Raw genomic sequence first — 15,551 nt, 5'->3', positions numbered from 1 at the left:
TCGGCTGGCCTTGCAATTCATTTTCGTGCAGCAGTCGCACAACGCTGAGTCCTGTTTGGATCCAAGACACCACAGACAGGTGTCATTTATTAATGAAAAACTCTACACGGCTTAAACCCTGTAGTATTAGGGGGAGACAGGTCTGCACACAAGAAATTTGAGGGGGAAAATTCTGTCAGATTGACAGGATTCAAGAAGCTCTGGATAAGTATTGAAGAAATGGAAAAAAGGAACTGACGTCTGCGAACGGACGCAAAGCATATATCGGGGACCAACGTCACATCCGGGGCGAGACGGGTCTGACGTGAAGCTGCATGACACCATCTGAAAAAAAGCGAGGGAACTGATAGCAGAAAGTAGCCGGACCAAGTCTGACAGCTGGGAAAATTTACAAGGTGAGGAATCTGCGGTTAGAAGGACTATCAGAATGTACCTTTCTAAGGGAGTAAAAAGATAACTTTTTTGAAATGCAAGTTGTACCTGACTGCATGTTTTGTTACTTCTATGAAGTCTTGGATTCAAGGACAACCGAAGGCAGATGGTGGTTTGACATGACTGTTTACCATGGCATGGCGCTTTGGGTCCATCTCAAAATCCATAGACTGGGTAAAAAATCCCAGAATCTTCACCGGGTAACAAACACACCTAAAAATCCACGCTTTTGTGCTTTTCTTCTTTTAAGTGTTTCTGTTTAACTGTGTAATTATTTTGTTCATACACAAACCATTAGTTTCATAAATCAAGCCCAATGTCTCCCCTTTGCATGTTTTGAGCCTTTTTATGATTCCTTCCTTTCAGGCTGCTTTCCTGATAAAGTGTAGTCAGACGATGATTGTGTGGGCGCCCTATCTAGCAGTGTCTTCTTTGTCTGGAGATGTAAAATAAAAATAAAAAATTACACTGATGTGTTTTTTTTCTGCCTGCCCCGAGGAGAAAGGTCTCTCTCTCCTTATCACTATCCCACCGAAGCTAGTTTTCAACAATGAATCAGCCAAAACAATTCAAAATGGCCAACGCAAATGTAGACATCAGAATAACAGAGAAGGTTAAAAGGAACTTTATTAACTTTTTTTATTTATATCTTTATTTTTTTTTTTAGAAAATTGGATTCTCCTGTTTTTGTATTTATGTGAAAACACCCTCACCTATTTGATTTTGTACATTTTCTTTCAACAGCCGATGTGTTTAACACTTAAGAACGGCGCACTGTCACCAGAGTACCTCCTCCATCCCTCCACTTTCACCCATTCCCCCAGGACTTCAACTGTAAGAATTATTTTGTTTAAAAACACATTCAAAACCTTTTTATAGCTTTTTGATTTTTTAAATAAAACACGGTCTACAAAACATCAGGGTTGTTCATTATTTTCCATGCTATCATAAATTAAAAAAGACGGGCGGGTGAGGACATGGGGCAAATTAAGAGATGTCCTTTTACATTCATGATAGAAAACATCTCCAATTTTGGTCCCCGCAACTGGTATGACAGGGTAATTGTGGAGCTGCCACATGACAGAAGTAGGACTCCCATAAAACCTATTGGGAGAAAAGCTCTTTTTGAAGAGATGATAGGTGGGTTCTGATGCAGGAGAGTGTCACCTGCAACCAGACTTTGTGTCTGGCTTCCACACACAAATCAACTGTCATGCTAGTAATAACCCAGCAACTGCAAGAAAGGAAGTGAAGTCACTGTAGCAGCGACCTCACCACCTGCGTGGTTCAGAAAGGGGCTACATTTTGCAACAATAAAGGTCAACTGTTTCAGCAAAGAGGCGACAAGAGCAGGAGGTGCACCAAGTCACCTTTGGGGAAAAACCACACAAAAACAGTATAGACTGACTGCTAGGTAGGCCCACACAATCCAGCTGAAATTGGTTTAAGAAAGTGCCAGGACATTGTTCACACACCATTTGTCAGCTCATGTAAAGGACACCCGAATAAAATGCGTGCCAAAGGCTGTCAAATAGCATGTGAGAGCACTAAAAAACATAATGATCACTTATGAGAAGAATATATATGCACACATGTGCATATATACATAAAAGTGGTCAGAGATGAATCAAAGCAGGAGATTTGATTAAAAACATGAGATTTAATCTCTTTCAAGAAACAGCCTCCAGCGATCTGTTACCAAAAGCTTATCTTCCTGGCTGCCCCCTGGTCTCCACATCACAGGAACAGCAACATATCCAGTCCCTGGGAGCAGTCATATTGTCAGCAACCTTTAGAATGTCCATTTAAAATATAATTTCGCCTGAAATTATATATTTTTTCTTAGAAAGAAAAGAAAAATAAGCCCAAGACAGTGCACCGTTCCACTGAAACAAAATGTCTTGCCAAACTAAAAAATATATATATATATTTTTTGTGTCTTTTCATTTGCCCTTTGACAAACCCGCTCGCCATCCCCATTACACCACCCATTCTTCCCGCTTTGTGATTATGAAGAGGAGGCCCCACGGAAACAACCAGTCCTGTGCACCTAGGTAAATTCCATGGGATGTCAGTCGCTTTCTGTGAGAAAGTTAACTACTTGCGAGGTCATGGATGTTTAAGGACTGTGTCGCTGTTTGCACATGCTGCATTTTACAGTTCGGCGCATATGCACGCTGGCAGTCCTTCTAAATTTGCTAACTTGCTGGTCTTGCCATTCAAAGTTGCCAGTCCAAATGCATGTTTGCACCTCGCATAGCAAGCTTTGCGGGGCTAGAGCTAGACTTGTGATTGACAGGTCTCCAACAATGTATGTTTGTCTGTGAAGTTACGGTAGTTGACGCCAATCTTGCACCACAGTGTCGCTGGTTCTGCATGTGATGTCATCAGTTGCGGGTGTGATGCGATGAATGCTGGTATCTGGGCAGGCCCACAAAGTGGGCATGGCTGAGAAGGGGGGTAAGGGCAGAGTTTTCAATTGATCCCAGAGGTGCCTCCACTTTAACTCTTTTTCTTGGCCTGAGAAAAACATAGCGTTACATTAGAAACAGATATATACTTCACAAATCTCATTTTCCTGATTACATCTAACTACCTTCCACAACCCCTATTCTGCACAAATCAGAGTAATTACAAGACCATGAGGTTCTGGGACTTTACACAAAAGCAATAAATATTATGTTTTATAAAACAAACATTTTCTGAGGTGATATTCATAGTGGAGGCCTACTGGCGTGTACAAAGAGGGGAACACAATATAATTAAAAAAAACACCAAAGATTATGCCATAATGTCTTTTTTTCCAAAGTGAGTTTTATTTACAAACGAGGGAGGATGTACAATACACTGGTATAAACAATTAAGTGTCAGAAATGAAACAGACAGAGGGTTCAAGAAAGGGAGGTTCAGAAATTGCAGGTACCTACTGGTTAGTACCATTAAGGTGGTGGATTTCAGTACTTTACCTTGATGGTTGTACTAAGCTATCTAAATCCCCTGCCTTTATTGAAAGTCAATCTATATTGAGGCAGTTTGTTTTCTGCAAATCTGCTTTCAAATTAAAGAAACAGTTACGTGGTGAACACAGTCTGGCACCAGGTAGGTCGACTTTTTTGTACAGCACAGTCTCCACCAAATGAACCAAGGTAGCAGGCTGAGGTAGTGTGGGTGGACCAGCACCAACAGCACAGTTCTTAAACTGAGTTTTTTAGATGTAAACTTCATTACTTTAACTTATGGCCTGTAAAACATCACGAAACAGGTTTATTTCACACAATAAGCTTATAAATTCAAGTTCGAAAACTGATTTAACATATAAGGAACCATTTGCAGCTGGAATTGAAAACAGATCACATGATGTGCATGAAATAGCAAGCAGTAGTCTTACTAAAGTGCATGGTCTGAGATTTCACTAGTTTTGAACATTTTTCAACAGTGCTTACCTTACCTCCTTTCTCGTTGTGCCTATGATCACACAACCGCACCCGTGAGAAGTGTGTGCCTTTGAAATATGTGCTTTTGTTTACTAGAACATTTATAATAACGTTGTATACATGTAACAATCCGTATTGTCAAACCAGTCTTGGTGCATGGTCTTGTTGATTCTGCAGAAAGAAACAAGTGTTTCTTGTACCAATAGTTTTGCTGCATGAACAAACTCTAGGCTTGCCTGATGTGCACTGATTCACCATCTAAGGGTTGGGCATGGAAATGTTCTTTGTAAAATAAAGTTTTACTTTGGGTGCGGGCCACAGAATGTGTCCGTGCGACTCATGATGACGTTAACCAAGTTCAACAGCACCTCAGTACGTGATCATCTTCAAATCTTCTTCTGGAGTCTGGTTTGGAAGCGTTAATGAACACAGGTATCTAAAATTATATTTTTGGTGGTATACACAAGGGTTACCTGTGAGCGCCAGTCACAGATACTTTGCAATGAACAGTGAAGATTATGCTGAAGAAAAATTAACAATGCTAGGAGAAGTGAAAAATGTTTACTTAAGTTTTCTTGAGGATTTCGACCATATAAGATCCATGTCTTTATATAATGATTGCTTCAGGAACGGTTCTTAACCTCTGGTCTCTGGCTACTGGGGGTCTGCAATGCCTACTCAGGGGCTTTGCGACTGAATTTAAGTATTAGCAGATTAACAGACTACATACACATACAACAGAGCAAAACGGAAATTTAAAAAAACACTCAAATTTGAAAGTGGGGCGAGAGGGTGCTAAAAGTTATGTTGGTATCCTTATCTTGGTTTGTGGGAGGAGCACAGGTACAGCACATAGAAAAATAGTATGGATGATTGGTGACCCCATTTGAAGCACTCGTGTGCGCTTACAAGAAGCATTAGGAGCAAAATAAGGCAAAGTGATATGCTAGAGTCGGGAATATCGGTTTGCCCGGTAGAAGTAAAAGTACATTTTATAAAGCTTCAAAATTTCCATTAAGATTTAGATTTTTTCATATTATCTGTTAATTAGATATTCTTATAATGTGTGTATTTAGGAAAGCAGATTAATATGTGGTGGGGTTGTGAGATCCATCATGTAATAATGTCACACTCTTTATCAGGTCTAGCTAGATTTATTTAATAAAAGCCTTAGCTCAGTACTGGGTAATTGTGGGCCCAGTCAAAAAGTAAGAAATACAACATAATAACAATCTGTATTAGGTGTATTTTTATCTTAAAATAAACACCAAAGTGGCACAAACCTATCCAGAAAAAACAGAGATATGATTTTTCAAAGGTAACTAAATTCTGTAATAAATTGTTGTAATTGATTAAGCAGTTATTAGCCAACTAGCTAGTGCGGCTACTTCTCCTTACTTGGACGGGAAACAATGGGCTGGGGGCCAGTCACAGGGACCATTCATGTCCAGGAGGACAGTTACCTGCCACTTACAGCAATTCTAAGGTCCTCAGAGTCTTTTTCTCTTTTGAAGCAGTCCAGCCAAGAAGTGGTCTTGATGTTGGGGATGCAGGATGTTGAAATATTGAAAACAAAGAAGAGATGAGGCGACTTTTTCAAGGACCACCCTGGGGTCCATAAACTTCAAGGGTCGTCTCCAGCCTCACAACTCGCTCTCCCATGATACACCCAGGGAGTCCGTGGCAAGTCCAGTCTCCACTGGTCAACTAATCTCCCGTTACAGTAGGTTTAGTAGTTGCTTATAGGTAAGCAATTCTATCTTTTGGGGGCCAGGATCCACTTTGCCTTGGGCTACTGGTTCCATAAACTTTCGGACACCTCAGAAAGGTTAGAGCTCGGTCGCCCAGTAGGCACTTCGGCGTCCAGCACCAGTCAGGCATTCCTAGGCAACTGGGCTCTCAAGGAGTGCAGAGTTCTTTAGCTTTTGCGGGTCTTGAAGCTTAATATGGGGCTGGCCACCGAGCTCTTGGAAACACTTCTTCCACCCTGGCACAAGCGGAGCTCTTTTCCACAAGTGGGCACAGCAGTCACAGTCTTCCCTGAGAGTCCCTCTGGTTTAGCAGGTGCAGTCCAATCTTTGGTGCAGCCTCTCTTTGCAGGGTCCAGGGAGCCGCAGGGCAGTCCTTATTATGTATTCCTTCCAGCCCAGTATTGATCCGAGGACTGTGGGCCTGGAGCGCCACTTTTATGCCATATTTGCGTTTGTGGGCAAGGAGGACTCACCAGCCAATGGGGTAATAGGTTCCACAATACAACTCTTCCCACTTTACATCACTTATGGGGGGTTTGGATCGAGAATACCCTTCTCGATCCAAATATAAGCTGGAGAAGGCATTCTTCCACTGTAAGCATACTACTGGGATATACCCAGCATAATTAGCCACTTCTCATGGAAACCCGGTTCGGCAATGGGTTTTCCCCCTCTGGAGGAGATGCCAGTCTGTCTAAAGGAGTGGGCAAGCGAAGGTGCAATGGCAATCTGCTTCACTGAGGCGGTAGCCTCTCTGAAGCTGGGCCATCTGTGACCCTCACCCAGTAGTCATCCTCCTGGAGGAGGTCACACCACCTCCCTACAGCAATTCTCTTTGTTCCCTACCCTGTTCACACTTACGAACAAGGGCAGCATGTCGTGCCATTTACAATTACTGCAGATAGTCAGGAAACGCTACCCGAGAGTTAAGCAAACAAAGCAGTTACTTTCTAAAGTCACCGTCTATTGAAACTTACATTAAATCCTTTGGTTAGTATTCATGGCGGTCCCAAATGGAAGTTAACACTTAGCGCGATTGCTAGTCAAACTCCATGTTAGCCAAAGGGACCACCGGACTAGCTATACTGAAAACAGCAAATTTATGTTTTCACTGTTAGGGAAAGTTAATCATAAAAGGAACATACACTTCTTTTTAATATCAAGCATGCTGCCTGTCGGGCTACCAAGGTCTTTCCTAGGGGTCGCCTTTTAATACTAAAAAGGAAGGCTTTGATCTAGCAAAAGGGATTGTTTTGTCGTGTCGAGTAGGCAGGTTTAAAGCTGCACGACTAGGTTGCAGTGGTAGGGTAGAGTCACGTTTTCCCCTGATCAATACTATTAGACCTACAAGACTTACTCAACCAAGGGCCATACCAAACCCTAGGGTTGGAACAATAGGCAGAACACATTTGTATCTTTCTCTGGGACTTCGGAGGAATCTAGTGATAATTCAAACCCTGGAGAAGGCACCAATGGGTCTCTAAACCAGAAAGGTCATGACTATTTTTTCAGGAAGAGATCAATCCCAATGGATGTGGATGGGAAGAGGGAATGGAGAAACCAGAAATGGCGCATCCATACTCCAGGGGAGAGACAGCTACAACAGAAGTATTACCAATGGGGTCCTCCACAGAAATGACTTATTCCCAACTCATTCCAATGTTTAATCTGTCTTCCCATGTACTGTCTTCTATCGCCATTTCCTTGCTTAGACGATCGATCGTCCCAACAGAAGAAGTTCATTTTCTCAACTTACAGACTTGAATCGAATCTTCAGAAAACTAAGACTCAGCTAAAACCAAGACTCTGCTTTTTTTTGAGGAACTGAGTCTGCAATGCTGCAACTGGTCACTGAGGGGAAACAGCATACAATGAGGTTATATCCACGCGTGACCGTTACCACGAAGCTATTACCATGCATATGGCTTTAGCACGTTCTAAAGGTATGAATGATAAAGGGATATGTGTGTTAAAGTCCGGTTCAGGTAATAGCAAATACAAGTTCAATTTACACTGCATTGAACACATATGCATGAAGCTGGCGCATCCGTGGAAACGCAGTAAGAAGAGCTCCTTCCTAAGATGTCCTGCCTGTTTCACTCCGTTACTTCAGGGTAATCGTAATTGTTTGGTAGTGCCAAACAGTGCAAAGGAACCCCTGGGACGAAGTGTCACTACCAAACCAGTGCAGCAGTAGAACCTCAGACAAAGCCCCGGAGGCGCATAGAACTCTCAGCACCCCCGCAGAGCTGTAATTCCTTAGACAAAAAGTGCAGGGTCCGCAGGAGGCTAGACTCCACCAGAAGAAACTGATCACGTACCTTTCTGTCTCCCTGCAGTCTGAATTCCCAGAAACACTACTTTTAGCAACCGCCTTCTATCTGCTGCATCCAGTTTTTTTACCCTACTTCACTCTGCAGCGTGGGAGAAGGATATGCATTGTAAAAACTTCCTTGTAAATGCAAGCGTGGTAATGACACATGCGTTATACTGACGTGTATTAAAAGCGTTCATGGTAATTGCATGCGTGGTTCCATCATACATCCGTCTCTGACTTCCATCAACATTTTTACCCTCTCCCAATGTCACCCAAACATAGTGAATTTTGAGGAACTGGCCCTTAAAGATATTCGTAACTTGCAACAAAAAAGCATCTTTACACCATACAACATTTCATTACAAGAGTGGAGGACTCTACTTGCACTCAAAGAACATACATCATTAATAATCAAGCCAGCTGAGAGTGTGGTAGCATAGAGCTGACAGACAAGGATAGCTATAAATCAGAGATTCACTGCCAACTATTAAAAAAAGGAACATTACACTAGACCCCAAAGTTGATATCCAGGAGGAAATTTCAGATAAACTACAGTGGCCAAGGAAAAGAGGTTCCTCATCAAAAATTAATTTCTCTTCCTGAATATTAAGAATCATCATTCATTTATCCCCAGTCATTTATACACTACCTAAGGTGCATAAAAACGTAACAACTCTCCTAGGAAGTGACTGGATGAGGGTCAATACTGGAACCCATAGGCCAGAACGTAAATGTTTTCACTAAACCATTTACCCCAAATGTCATGTTCTATTTGGGATAATATGCATTTTATTAATCTGATTGAAGTTATGCCCTGTTCACAAACTAACTGTCTACTAGTTACAATGGACATGGAGTCTTTATATACAAATATACCACAACTAGATGGAATCAGGGTTATTTTTGACCTTGACAACATCAGATCAAGACAACCTCAGGTCCCCATCACTTTCATAACTGACCTGCAACCTCTAGCTTTAACAAAAATAAATGTTTATATATTTTATAATTAATTTTTTATTCAAACACAAGGCACATGAAGTTTTCTCCTCACTTTTTGCCATTATATATATGGGCAGCCTAGAATCCTCTACCATCCTTGTTCAAATCCCACTCATTTTCAAACCATATTATAATATAGAAAAGATACATTGATGACATTTTCATAATTTGGACAACGTACCCTTGAGCCCCTGACCCTGTTCTATAAATTGGTTAACCAAAACTGTAATGGACTGACGTTCCCGATGAACAGTGATACAAATGAGATCTCCTTCCTGGATGTTACTGTCAAAGTAGAAAACACTACTCTGTACACACCACTTAACCCCAAAACAACAGAAAGGAATACCCTGCTTCAATATTTTATGTTCCATCCTCCGTCATTGATGGATTCCTTGCCCTACAGTCGGTTCTTAGGGATCCAACATAATTGCCATCTTTAGTTTGATTTTTTAAGGGATGCAGGAATCGGTTCAAGAAAATTATGGCCAAAGGGTACCTTAAACGCCTAGTCAGATGCCCACTCAAGCGAGCATGCTATTTTTTTGTATTGTCTATGGACACCTGTCTTACAGCGCACAAAAAGGAGTGTACATCAGAGAGACTTGTGGGTATGATCACCTTATCTCCCATATGTACTTTGGTCTCTAAAAGCATTAAAACGCATTGGAGGGTATTAGCAACAGGGGACCCTTCCCTGGAACTACCTATCACTTTAAATGTGGCCACTGCAGTGTGTGTTTGTTCTGTATAGAATCCAAGATATTTCCACACGCAGATAAAGATGTCAGGATACCCTTGCAAAGCTTTTCAAATTGAAATACCTCCGATGTGATCTATACCATAATCTGCCCTTGTGACAAGCGTATACATAGGCAAAAAGATACAAAAAGTTTAGATTTGCATATGTCAACACTGTAGTCCGATACGCAAGGTCCACACTGCCCCCTAGTGGGACAATTCATTGTCCAAGGTCATACAGAGAATAACAAAAGATGGCAATTGATGAGTGTTCCGAGGATGCTGGAGAAGTGGAAACATAGGAAAGCTGCTTAACAGAGAGGAATTTAAGTGGATCCTCAAACTGGACACTACGAGGACCGGCCTGAAAAGCCAAGAGGAATGGCAAACCTGATTTGAATACATCGCATGGTAGACACCCATGCAATATTATGATGAAACTTGCCATAGACCTCTGGACTTTCAAACTCTAAAGAAACACTGTTTCATTGGTATGATTCCATGGTCTTTAACACTTGTATCAATGTGATAATATGCGCCTTTCATACGATGTCCTAACGTATGACCCCAATTTCTGTCTCCTCAGATAAGGGTTTACATTCCCCTGACTTACCTTATGAACCCTCACTTACTTATTCATATGTGCCCCCCTGTTCAAGCCTTTAAATATACATGTTTTCCTTATTTCCTTGTTTCAACTATATTCAATAGTCAAGTGTATCTGTAATTGACTTCTCTCACACCAGTGGGTCTCTCCGTCCTACCAGTACATGCTCAGTCATCCGACAACCTTCCAAGATGGAGGCCACCGGTAGTGGAATTGGGAATATGGCCCTTTTCTATTTTCACTTTACAGGGGCTGTGGCAGTGTCTGCTCATCCAAGCAGGCTCACTCCTGTCTAGCCCATTTTTCATTACACTGTTCCTTACGGCCATGATAAGCGTCCTGCCCCAGAGACTCCGCTTGCTAGTCTGATCGCTGCGTGAGCTGTAGATTCTCCCCACTTCAGAGTGGGCCCATGAGGTTTGCCTGTGAGACCTTGGCTCGACAGACAGGGTGTGCATTCTTCTCCTGCCCTGTTTGTCCCAGATGAATTGCTACATAACCAGTTGCTGAGTATATTTGAGGGCACATAACAATCCAAAGCCAAGGTATGACTTAAAACAGCCACGTTATTTTAAAATTACCAGCAGCAAATTAAAAATCTCTTTTGCCTCTTTGGAAAGGGGCAAACCCCTATGTCTCCTTTTCTTGCTATTTGAGGCCACGTAACATGGTTATTTGATGTGCTGGAAGATTCTGCTCTGATTAACTCTGCTACTGCCCTCTTTTTCCAAAAATGGCATTCCCAACTAGGACTTCCCTTTTGAGGTAATTAATGATTCCTCTTTAATTGGTCCATTTATGGGCACAATTCATCTGCTGGCTCTCATATTTATCATACATTTTTGGTGTGGCTGCTCATGTTTTTTAAATCTCAGGAGTCTATCTTGATTCTCATCCTGTGCGTAACTCGATAGTCTGTACCTCACAATATATTTGTACTGTATCTCCATACTAGCTATGTATGTTTTATGTGTTTCTCTCTTTAAGTCCATTCTCGGGCTCAATTAAGAGTCATGCTTATGATCCCTCTATCCCTTTAGGGAATGGAAACGTCAACCACTATCACTGACCCTATCTAGATTGTCTATATAAGAAACGGGCTGTGTTGTTCTTGTTGTTTAATATGCAGTCTTAATATTTGTTTATGTATTCATCACGTGTGCAAGACCGCTGAGCATGTTTTTCACTACAGATGTGCTGCACTGTTACTGATGTTTTTATGTTGTTTTCACAAATAAAATTAACAATTTGTGTAACTTAACTTTGATATTACCAGCCTAGGGACCAGTGTGTGTTCAGACAAAAGCTCAAACAAGGTCCCAGACGACTTTTGGGTTCCCGGATTACTTAGAACACTGCAGTGGTGGCACAATTAAGTGCTGCAGTTAACTAGTGACATTTAACTTACTAGCCTTGAGTACCTCTCGTACCATGTACTTATAAGTAATATAAATAATTTAAATGAGGCACTAGGGTATTTGCCAATAATATGCATAGTTTGAGGATCACGACACATGCATTGGGGGCTGTACAGCAGGGCCCAGGGCACTACAGAGTTAAAAAAACAGGAGACTGTTAGAAAAACAGGGGGTTGGGAATCATACCAAAAGAGGTCCCTTCCTCCAAAAAAATGTGTATTGTTCTGCGGTTCAAATCATGGAAACTGCTTAGGTGGGGGGTTCCTCCGCTTCCCAATAGAGATTCAGTAGGGGTCCACAGAAGCCAAAAGGTTCAGAACGGATGCTTTAGGGTGTTTTATTTTTTTCTTTGCGGTTCTCGCTCATTTCCCTGTTTTCGGATATGGACATCAAGTGCCACACTTTGTGTCATCAGAAGTATCCATGGGTAGATGAGAAGGAGCTGTGAAATGAGGTCTCCCACGAGACCAGAATCACACAGTGTGTGAAATAAATTCCAAAATGATACCAAAAACAACTAGAAAAGCAAAACACTGGGCTTCTCAAACCATGGCGCAGATATCAGATTCAGGTAAAACGATAATGCCCGAATTACATTTAAATGTTATATTTTATTTTCTGTAAATGTTATATTTTATTTTCTGTATTAGTGGTAGACCTTTGGGGTAAGAAAATAGACCACTAGATGTCCAACTGTTGGGTTAACAAAAAAAATATCCTTTTTCCGTTGGAAGTGTTTGAAGTATATGACTCAAATTCAACTGTTGGACATTACCTTTCACAGGCAAAGCGTGTACTTCCGCATATTTTTTAAGTAATTCCAAAAAGGAAGGACACCTTTAATGGCAATAGCATTTGGGCTTGTGGATAAATGGTGGGCTTAAGTGGTGAGTTAGAACCATACTGAAGTTGCAGTTAGGTCCTCGCTCTACTGGCATGGCTTATTGCATGGGTTCAGGGCTTTTAAGAATGGGTATAGACCTCAGCAGCATGCTACAAGGCTGTAGCCTGATTATTTAAACTCTTACTGATGCAGATGACCATGCCATAGCAGGTGCCGTGAGTACGTCGGTATGTCAAATTTTGCAAAGTTCTATGATTCCAAGTTGAGGGCTTATCTACTCTTTAAGTATTAGGAGTGGATCTTTGTAGGATGAAGGCCATACTCTCCGCCCGCCAAACCCCTCCTTAGTACTAATGTGTGTTTTACTCAGGCGAGCCTGATTGGCTAGCAAGAAAACAAGTTACTTACCTGTATCTGTAGTCCTCCAGTATTGGAAGCTTTCATAGATTCACATGCCTGATTCATTTTCCCTGTCGTCGAGACTCACGTCTCGACAACGGGGAATGATTTAGGCATGTGAATCTATGAAAGCTCCAATACTGGAGTAAGTTTCAGTGTCATGAACTTCATTTAGTGTATCATCTCAGTGTATTTCAGGTTATTTAATATTTACAGGTCTATCTACAACAAATCAACCTTATTAAGACATAGATCAACAATTTAAGTGTGTGAATGTCCCAGAAGTACACCTAATGGATGAGGATTCCATCAGTCACTAGCAGATAACGCCCTGGGCTTCCTTACAACCTTCTCATCGTGAATCATAAAATATGTTTACTAGGACTAGATGGACACTTCCTGCATCTAATTATGAAGCACAGGATCACTTTAAAGATGTTAAGTGAAGGTGTCAAATGATAGGTAAGAAATGAAAAAATTGCAGTGCGTGAAAATATGTGAAGTAAGCAGTGAGTTAAAATTGGGTAAATGACAGAAACATGAGTTTATTATTATCGCTCAGTTGCCCAAGATTAAGAACAGTGCAAAGAAATGGCAGTTGTAACAAATATCTGCCAATATGGTTTATGTGGTCAACATGTTTCAGCAGAAAATTTGGACACTATTGTCCTCTGCCTTCGTCGGGACCTTAAGCAATGATTGCTACTGCAATAAAACAAGTAAATGTGAAATAAAATAAAATCAATGAACCATTTCACCTGGATTCCTAGGTGAAATGGTTCATTGATTTTATTTAGGTGTACTTCTGGGGCATTCACACACTTAAACTGTTGGTCTATGTCTTATTAAGGTTGATTTGTTGTAGATAGACTCGTGGACACTGTGTAGACTACGTTGATTATTGGGGGCTGTGTCCATGCCAGGTCTAGAAATATGCCAGAGGACACTTCTCTATCGGTTTGTTTTCATATTTATTATTTATTCATTTTTCCTTATATCAGGTTTTAATCACCTAAAGCACCTTTCTGTGATCTGTCGTCAAGCCAAGGGAACGAATGGTAAAGGCTAGGGTAAAAAATAAAGGAAGAATTTTCCGTAACCAGCTGGGACTCCCTTGACATTATTACAAATTTGCAATGCCAATAGTTCTGGTGTTGGCTGCCTTTCATGCCCAATTGCCATAGCCAGAAAAGAGTGGAGGTGTTTGTTAGGTCTGGACTGGGGTTGTCAACTAAATTTGCTACTTACTGTGCCATTTGGAAACAGAAGACAAAGCTGCAATTTCCAAAATGCCAGTATTTACCTCTTCAGCGTTTTCTAGCTACTGCTTCTTTCCTAGCAAGCTGTAAATGCAGCTCTTAGAATCTAGTTCCAAGATTTGGCTTGGTGCATTTCCACTGTTAAGGCTAATGTTCGCTATCAAGTGACTTTGGTTGGCCCTACAGAACCCAAATCCCTGCATTTGGATTCCATAAGTGTCAAATCTTAATGCTGAAGTTAAGCTTTAACAATCTCTGTAGGTTTTTGCCTGAACATCACTTGACTCCAACAACTGTACGTTCGTATAAGTTCTCAGCTGGCTGGATTATGTGAGTTTCTATGCTTTCATTCATACTTGCCCTATTCTCCCTCTAGTATTCCGGCTGCTGTGTCCTTAACAGAAGTCCTCTCTGTGTAATGATACTCAAATTGCCTGGTTAAGTTAGGTTTCATTCTTGACTGTTGTGTCCTTTTTCTATCCATATGCTATGTTCTTTTGTAGGTTGTAACTGCTCAGCCTTCTGTTCTGCCAGGAAATCACTCCAAAACGTAACAGTAACAATTTGTTTGTAGCCTGTAGTGCTGTAGATTCACCTGCGTGCACACTCCTGCCATCCAGTGTTGGGCTTAGAATATTACAAGTTATTCTTGTTCCAAGGAGTTTAAGTGTGTGAGATTTGCAGTATCTCTCTCTCCTCTACCCCCAATGCAGTGACTCCATCTCAAACGGTTTTGCCCCCAACAGTAGGCATACAAGTGGAAAAGCAAAGCCATATAATGTCTGTGTACTAGAGAGGAAACACGCCATTATTAGAGTACATATAAATCATGACTGTGACAATGTTTTAAATCTGGGATTGCCTCCGGGGAAATGGGTACGGTGCATGTGAATCTACAGCACTATAGGTTTCAAACTGATTGCTTTAGGCAAGTAAAATTTTCTGTTTGCAACATGTGCAGCTACGGATCACATGCTGCGCAAGGGCTAAAGAGCAGTACCCAAATCCCTAGTGCATTGGCTTGCGAGCTGTAGAAGAAAACGTTATGAAGAATGATTTAAATATGCCGTCATACCTTTGATGCCTGATGATTACTAATAAAGCGCTGCCAGCCATATTATGGTTGTAGGCACTAAGCTGTGTCTATGCTCACAACTACCAATAAAGGTTTTGAAAATTAAAAAAATATATATATATATGCAGTCACACCTACACTTCTTCTTGCGTGTCAATGTCCACACAGTAATACTTAGTATATGTGTGGATAAATGTCCATGTAGCAGTCTTACAAATGGCTGCTAGTGGCATATTACCAAAGAACACCACTGCGGCTCTTTTCTTGTGAGA

At 41.2% G+C, this 15,551-nt stretch overlaps 1 protein-coding gene across 5 annotated transcripts in view; it reads right to left on the bottom strand.

Moving 5' to 3' along the window:
- Window positions 1–1,041: 1,041 nt before the first annotated feature.
- TCF20 (transcription factor 20) overlaps window positions 1,042–15,551 on the bottom strand; it is a 408,452-nt gene continuing 393,942 nt past the window's right edge. For all 5 annotated transcript variants that reach the window (XM_078640413.1, XM_078640410.1, XM_078640418.1 and 2 more), the window contains one exon: window positions 1,042–2,952. Coding sequence is in view for 2 of the 5 variants with exons in the window: in XM_078640418.1 (XP_078496544.1) it covers window positions 2,935–2,952 (18 nt within the window). In the remaining 3 variants the exon portion in view is untranslated. The remainder of the gene's footprint in view (window positions 2,953–15,551) is intronic.

The sequence above is a fragment of the Lissotriton helveticus genome, chromosome 1_1 (assembly GCF_964261635.1).
Source record: "Lissotriton helveticus chromosome 1_1, aLisHel1.1, whole genome shotgun sequence".
Lineage (NCBI taxonomy): Eukaryota > Metazoa > Chordata > Amphibia > Caudata > Salamandridae > Lissotriton > Lissotriton helveticus.
Note: the sequence above shows the minus strand (reverse complement) of the source record. Positions and strands in the feature narration are given on the sequence as shown.